Source organism: Eublepharis macularius, chromosome 12, assembly GCF_028583425.1.
Source record: "Eublepharis macularius isolate TG4126 chromosome 12, MPM_Emac_v1.0, whole genome shotgun sequence".
NCBI lineage: Eukaryota > Metazoa > Chordata > Lepidosauria > Squamata > Eublepharidae > Eublepharis > Eublepharis macularius.
Genome location: NC_072801.1, coordinates 15461471 through 15468562, shown reverse-complemented (window position 1 = coordinate 15468562; position 7092 = coordinate 15461471). Strand labels below are relative to the sequence as shown.

The 7092-nt window shown below is 47.7% G+C and overlaps 1 protein-coding gene across 1 annotated transcript in view; it reads right to left on the bottom strand.

The window, feature by feature from the left end:
• Positions 1-3355: 3355 nt before the first annotated feature.
• Positions 3356-7092, bottom strand: part of LOC129339059 (ankyrin repeat and fibronectin type-III domain-containing protein 1-like) — an 80734-nt gene continuing 76997 nt past the window's right edge. The window contains exon 19 of the mRNA XM_054993664.1: positions 3356-4009. Within this exon, the coding sequence (XP_054849639.1) occupies positions 3722-4009 (288 nt within the window). The 3' untranslated portion in view covers positions 3356-3721. The remainder of the gene's footprint in view (positions 4010-7092) is intronic.

The window sequence follows — 7092 nt, the reverse complement described above, 5'->3', positions numbered from 1 at the left end:
GGAGGGCAGAGGTGTTCACCAAAAAGGGCATCGTGGCACGAGAAGGAAAGATGGGATCATTCTCAGCAGCACAGCCATCTTTACTACGGACCACAGTTCTGATAATAAATTGCAGCGAACAAAGAGACTTAGTGGCTTAACAAAACATCATGCTTATTGGATGTACAAGAGCAACCGATCACAATCACGGAAACAAAAAAAACAACCGAGAGAGAAAAGGAAAAACCCAGTAAACTCAAGAGTTGTCACAACTGATGCCTTTGCAGCACACCTATGACAGCAAAGTCCGTACACTTAACGGTTTCTTTTTGTTCTTATAAAACAAATTTAAAGGGATTTTTTAAACTTACCAAAAAATTTGTTCTTTTAAGAGGCCAATTTCTACAGCTATCAACTCCTCCCGATAGGAAGAGATGGTTAACCTTTGACCTCACCAGGAGATGGAGATTTCTGCTGTCTCAATCTCGAATGGGCAAAAGAAACGCTCCCCCCCCCGTTAGAAGTAAACATAATTAACTGGGGGGGAAAGTTATACCTCATCACAGAAAACGAGGATCTACCAACACAAATAAATGACAAAGTAGAGACAGGACATCCTTATCCCATCTCCCCCCACATATGCCTTTGACTGTTTTTAACTGGTCCATATTCAATAGTGGCCTCTCTACTTCTAATGGAACGGAATTTATGCTAAGTAAACATTCCTGCTTTCTCTCAGAAGGAAAGCAGTCAGATTCGGTATCAGGGATATAGGAAGTATGAATATCTCCTGAGTGGACTGCACCTCAGGGAACCAGAATCTTCGGTCCAAAGGCAGTATCTGCTGAGAACAATCCACTTTGCAACGCCTCGTCATGAGTGTAATAACAGATGTCCAGGTTGCGGTCCTACCAATCTCCTCAAAGTCCTACCACAGAGCTGTGATTTGGAACTGCTCAGACTATAGATGAAGCATCAGCCGGTTGAGACCGGAAGCCCAGCTTGCTGGTCCAAACCCAGTTGGCTGACAAAACTGACAGCTCCAAAGACTGAGCTGTCTGAAGTCACAGGGGGGCCAGATGGGATTACTTCCATGTGATGATCCCAAACGTGCTGAAGGAACAGAGGGAGAGTGAGATGGGAGGAACTACATAAGGAAAAACTTTGGATCGAGTGACTACACCACATACATTCGGAGGCACCAGACAGGAACCTGTCTAGCTATTTTTCATAGTTGCCAAGAGGTCCACCATGTACCATGATCCTTCTTGCTACCCATTGGACTTCCTGAGCGTGCAGCTTCCATTCAACTGTTCAGCCAGGCCATTCTCACATTGGAGATCCTTGTTATATGCCCTGTCCTGATGGAACCAAGGCTGCTCTTTGCTGAGGCCAGGGCTCATTTCGAGGGGGAACGCACAGGAACACAGTTCCAGCAGTTCCCCAAAGAGGTCACATGGCAGGTGGCCCCGCCCACCTGACCTTTGGCCATTTTGGGCCCGTTTCAGCCTGGATTGGGCCTCTGACGGGTGGTGGATCACTCTCCCGCTCATCAGCGGCCTGATCCTGACCATTTTGGGCCCCTTTTCAGCCCCTTTTCGCCATTTTGGGCCCAATTTTGGCCCTGAATGCCCAGGATTGGGTCCAAAACAGCCAGAATAGGTGGTCAGGGGGTGTGGCATATGTAAATCAGTTACACTAACGACACACTTCTGGTGATGGCAAGAGGCGTGGCATATGCTAATGAGTTATGCTAATGAGCTCCTCCAGTTCTTTTTCTATGAAATGACCTCTGGCTGAGGCTATTGGCAACACTGATAGAGGGTGTCCTTACCTGTTTATTTGGGGAGCTGTTTTCAGTTCATCCGAAAACTTGATTGTTCTGTACTTCGAGTGAGAAAGCCTTCAGCGCCAGTCTAAACTTTTAGTTCTACTGTGTCAATGCGCCTTTGGCTATGATTACTGTATGACCAAGAAGTCTGATTTATGTCTGGGCTTCTCAGCCTTGAAGATTCAAATGAAACAATCCTTGGGGGCTTTGGACTCAAAAGCACATCCTTCTCTGGTTTCTCTGAGTATACATGATTCTGATGCAGACTTTGGCCCACCTGAGAGCAAAGCACTACTACAGACACCCTATGTATTGTAATGGGGTAATAGGATCGGGGTGTCAAACAGAGAAAGATTTCTTTATTCCTCCATGGGAGGAGAGGCGGCCAAATTGGATGGCAGATTGCCTTTCTTGGTGTGACAGGGACCTGGAACATGAATCCCTAGAAGAGGAGCATTTCCCCCCATGTTTGGGCTTAGAGAATGAAAGTTCAGCTTGATTATATTGGATTTATGAACCTATGATTTCCTTGGCCAGTAATTATTTTACTAAACCCAAGAATTCAGGCTTAGCCGGACTCCTCTAAGAGACTGGGGATAGCTTGCCTCTATATTCTCCCAGACTGACTCTTACAATCCTTAGAATCTCTTCCTCAAAGGTTCTCAAACCAGGACAGCCAGCAACAATGGTCTCTCCCAACTGCCTAGGGTGAAGCCACCCGCAGATCTTAGCCAGCAGGATCTGACGAAAGGGAGAAAGTAGCTCCTTGATTATGACCAAACCTTGCCTCCTGCCTTTCTAGCCTTGAGGAGGAAAGGGGATGGATTAATGACAAGAAGAGGTACACCATGCTGATAAGACTATTGCTTTGTTGCTAATTTTCAATGCCCATTAGGAGAAGGAAAAATGCTTGTTGCTTCCATACACAGCTCGATTTTCACAGGAGAAAGTAGGCAAGGGAAGCAGGTCATTTCCATGGAGATTGACTCAGCGCTAGGGCTGCTCCCCAACATTTTTTCTGTGTCCCCTTTTTTGATCGCTGGGTAAGATAGGAGGAAGAAGAAAACGAATGTTTGGAAAAGAAAAGCAGGAGGAGAAAAATGTTACGGAAACCTTGACTGCAGATCTCTTGGGAGCTCTGCCCTCATACCTTCCTTCTTGCTACAAAGACAAGACTGGCTTAGGAAAGTAAGTATCTCTTCCTCCTGCTGACATGATAGATTGGTCTGATTTTCCTACCAGGAGGATGTTTTGCCCATGTGTACAGCATGGCTCCCATATTCCAAGGAATGAAAGGACTTTCGATTCTCATACAATTTGAACAACTCTTGCCATTTTTGTGGTCTGTATCTCTTTGATTCAAGGAAAAAAATGGAATGTTCAAAGAATTATGTGCAATTTCCCATTTCTCTAGTGAAAGCGAAACAAGAACAGATAACAGGACATAAACTTTTTATGAGCTCAACCCCCCCATCCCCACCCCCGTGCTGCCCCAAACTTCTGGGCCCAACCTGGCCAGAATCTTGGTAGCTTTTCCTTCAACACTGCATTTCCTCCCTCCTTCATTTTTTCAGAAAGAAAAACAGAATTATATATTGCTTCTTTGTCCCCACCAGCTCTTCTCCTGTCTAAAAAGTCTGTAAAAAGATTCATTCCACTATCCAGAAGGCCCCTAAACTCCATCACCCTTACTTCATGTAGTCGTAACATCCAAGTCTTCTTGTCTCTTTGGTTAAAATAAACCCACACACTCACACACAAAAGCAACACATTGCCCAGAATGCTCCTCATTTTGGCCTGTGGTATCTGGCACAAAACGGTCTTTTCAAGAAGGAAGCATTGGTGATGAGCTGCCTGCTCACTGGAAGTTAGATGTTTCTTACTTGCCCCCCCCTCCCCGCTCCCCTCCTCTCATACAGTTGTTGCAGGTCCGTACTGAAACAAGAGAGGAGAAGTCTCTCTGATCCGAACGTAGAACCTCCCATCGGGCCAAGCTTTTTGGAGCGAAAAAGGAAGAAAGTCATTGGGGAGCCACTGCTCAACTTCGTCTGACACGAACACCAGTCCGAAGTGTCCCAGTTGCTCTTCGCTGTAGCAGAAAGCATCGGCATCTCCCAGGACACTGCGTGAGACCTCGTTCATCTCTTCCACCACAAGCTTCACCACCTCTTCTGCCGACATCTTGTTGGTGATGCGCAGCTGTGCAAGGACAAATATATGTAAGATGAAGAAGAAGAGGACACACAAAATTGGGGACGGGGGGAATGTCTCCTCCTACCGAGACATATACATATACCAACCTGAGAAATGTCTTTTCTAACTTTACTCAGTGCAAAGGAACATCCTGGGATATCTCAACTTTTGTCAAGAAGTGAATCTAAGAGGACCCCACTCAAGCCTAATGGAGCCTAGAGAGCTAACTGGATTAAGTTTAGCACATACGGTATTCCGTTTCATGGGACTTCGGGGCAAAACTGGGAGAAGTCTTGGCAGAGCCAGCAATGATGGGGTCTTTATGGGGTCTGCTCTGCTGATGTGGCACAAGAGCCCAAATCATTCATTTGGGGACATACCAGTGGAAAAGGAGGAGGGGTTGGACTGTGATAACACGCAAGCATCCTTGAAAGATGGCAGGACATAAAAATAAGAAGACCTCTTCTTTCCACCACCACCCCTGCCCCCAAAGCAAGAGAAAAAGCAATGAGGGAGATATTTTCTGTATTTAAAAATACACTGATTCCCACTCAAGGGCTGAGATTTCATACTTTGCTGTCTTACTGGTGAAACTTAGCCTGTGTGCCAATGGCCAATCTGGAGGTCCGTTACTAAACTTGAGAAGAAGATAGATAAAACTGATATGAATTAACCCTCCCTCAAATCTTCCCTTTGCAGGACGCTCTGAGGAATCTGAGCAGGCCCATGCCCCCCTCCGTTCTCCCTTCAATGGATCCTCAGGCATGCTCAAAATTCTGAGAATAACGTGTTTGCTCCGTCACTTGCATCCCATCTTGTGAAACATTACAGAGATGTTTTCCTTCCTTCCCACCATAACCCTGAAACTTTAAATGAAAGCATCGCTCTGAGCATCAACAAGTGGAGCAAGGAGGAGGGCTGGTTTGTTCGTTTTCCTCTCAGGAAGTCAAGGTACCTCGGCAGCCTAACAAAGCAGCCTGGCACACTCAGCCAGCCCCCATTCTGTCTTTTGTCGGGGTTTGGAGCACCCCCTTCTTGTTGATGTTAATAGATATGCCCCTCCTCATTGTTCATGGCACCACTGGGATGCTCTGGAATTTGACACGGAGCCACTGCATCTCTACTGTCAGAAGGAGAAGATGGGGACCGGCATGAATGGTCAAACATGAGCAACAATTTGGAAATCCCAAAATCAGACCGTTTGGGGTTCTTCCCCCTTCCCTGTGTCTCGATTACAAAGCCATTATTTTTTCTGCAAACCTGGGGAATCATCCAAGTATACAAAAACTCGTATCTTCGTCTGTAGGCAGAAGCGGCGCCAGGGTTTTGGGTGCTCGTGGCTGCCGGCGGGCTGGGCGCGCGTGCACACGTGCGCGCACACCAGCCTGCGTGATGATGTCACGTGTGACGTCATCACGGGTGCACGCGCGAGCCGACCCAATTGCTGCAGCGGGCGGCCCTGCACCGCTCCAGACGCCTGCCTGTGGCTGCTGCGCCGGCCAGGGGTGTATGCTGATGGCAGCGGCAGCGCAGGGCGGGAGGGCTGGGAGGCTGCAGCTCTGTGGCATGCGCTCCTGCCCCCAGCGCCTCCTCCGTGCCCTGAGGCAACCGCTTACCTGGCCTCAGTGGGTGCGCCGGCCCTGTCTGTAGGTTTGTTGTTTTGCTTTCATGATTAGCAGAAATATTAAATCTTTACTATAGACTGAGCAAAATAAAGTGATTATATGTGAGACAGGACCGCCACTCTTTTGGACTTCAGATGAAAATCCCCTAAGTCACTTGGCTTCCTTGTTGCTTATTGATTTTTGTCTAATTACCCCGAAAGCACCCTCTGAGAAATCAGACTGAAAACTGGCAGAGACAACAAGCAACGATAGTTGAGAGTAGCTGATGATTCCCTGTCCGTCACATTTCTGCTCTCAGGGTCAGCTCCCCTTGCCCTGCCAAATCCCCTTCTATTCTAGTTGGGGCTACGCAAGATATTTGCTAACCTTGATTAAAGGAGCTCCAAAATTCCAATTCATAATCCTGGTTCTGAAAGAGGATCCTATGGCCCGCTTCTAGTTCCTAAACCGCAGTTGTTACTCTGAAACTGCACTGACCTTGGCATGTCACAATTCTTTATATTCATCATCGTTTTCTCTGTTAAGGGAATGTATCTCTTCATTCTCCTGTTCTGGACTACAAAAGGACGTAACAGAGAGAATGCCTCTGCGTCCTGCAAGGAGAATGGAGAGAGGAAAGGAGATTGATTTGTGAGGCCGAGGCAACATCACATCCCAGCCCTCCTTGCTCTAGTGACCAGAGCTTTTTTTCAGCGGGAACGCGGTGGAACGGAGTTCCGGCACCTCTTAAAAATGGTCGCATGGCCAGTGGCCCCGCCCCCTGATCGCCAGACTGAGGGGAGTTTAGATTGCTCTCCACACCGCTCGGTGGCGCGGAGGGCAATCTAAACTCCCCTCTGCCTGGAGATCAGGGGGCGGGGCCACCGGCCATGTGACGATTTCCGCGGAGGGCAATTTAAACTTTAAAAAACTCCCCCCTTGTTCCAGCTGACCCAAAGTGACGTCATTGTGCAGTCTTGGGTTCCACCACTGAGTTCCACCACCTCTTTTCCCAGAAAAAAGCCCTTCTAGTGACTGATATTTTTTTGCTAGCTATGAACAAAAGGTTCCCTGCTGCAGTGATCTGAATCAGTAAGATCAGCCACAGAATGTGGATTCCCCCCACCCCTGAGTCAAACTCATTCTTGGGGCGCCCATATTCCTGCATCCCGAGGGTACATTGTAATGCCGTGTTTTGATCAACAGCATGGATCTCTGCCCCCCCAAGTTTAGTCAGATTGAAATTGGTTCTTTTTATACATCCTGGCAATCTACTTAATGCTGACACAATAAACATGGAGGAAGGCTTGTCTCCAAATCTGCAGCATCCTAAAAAAGCATGTTCAGACACTACTGGGAGACAACTCAAGGGCAACTGAACCCATGATGACAATGGCCAGAATGTCGTGGGCTGCCCTGGGTTAGCAGGGAGGACCGAGTCCTCACTGGAGGAGGGCCTGCTCCTGAGCCCTGCCCTGGCAGAGG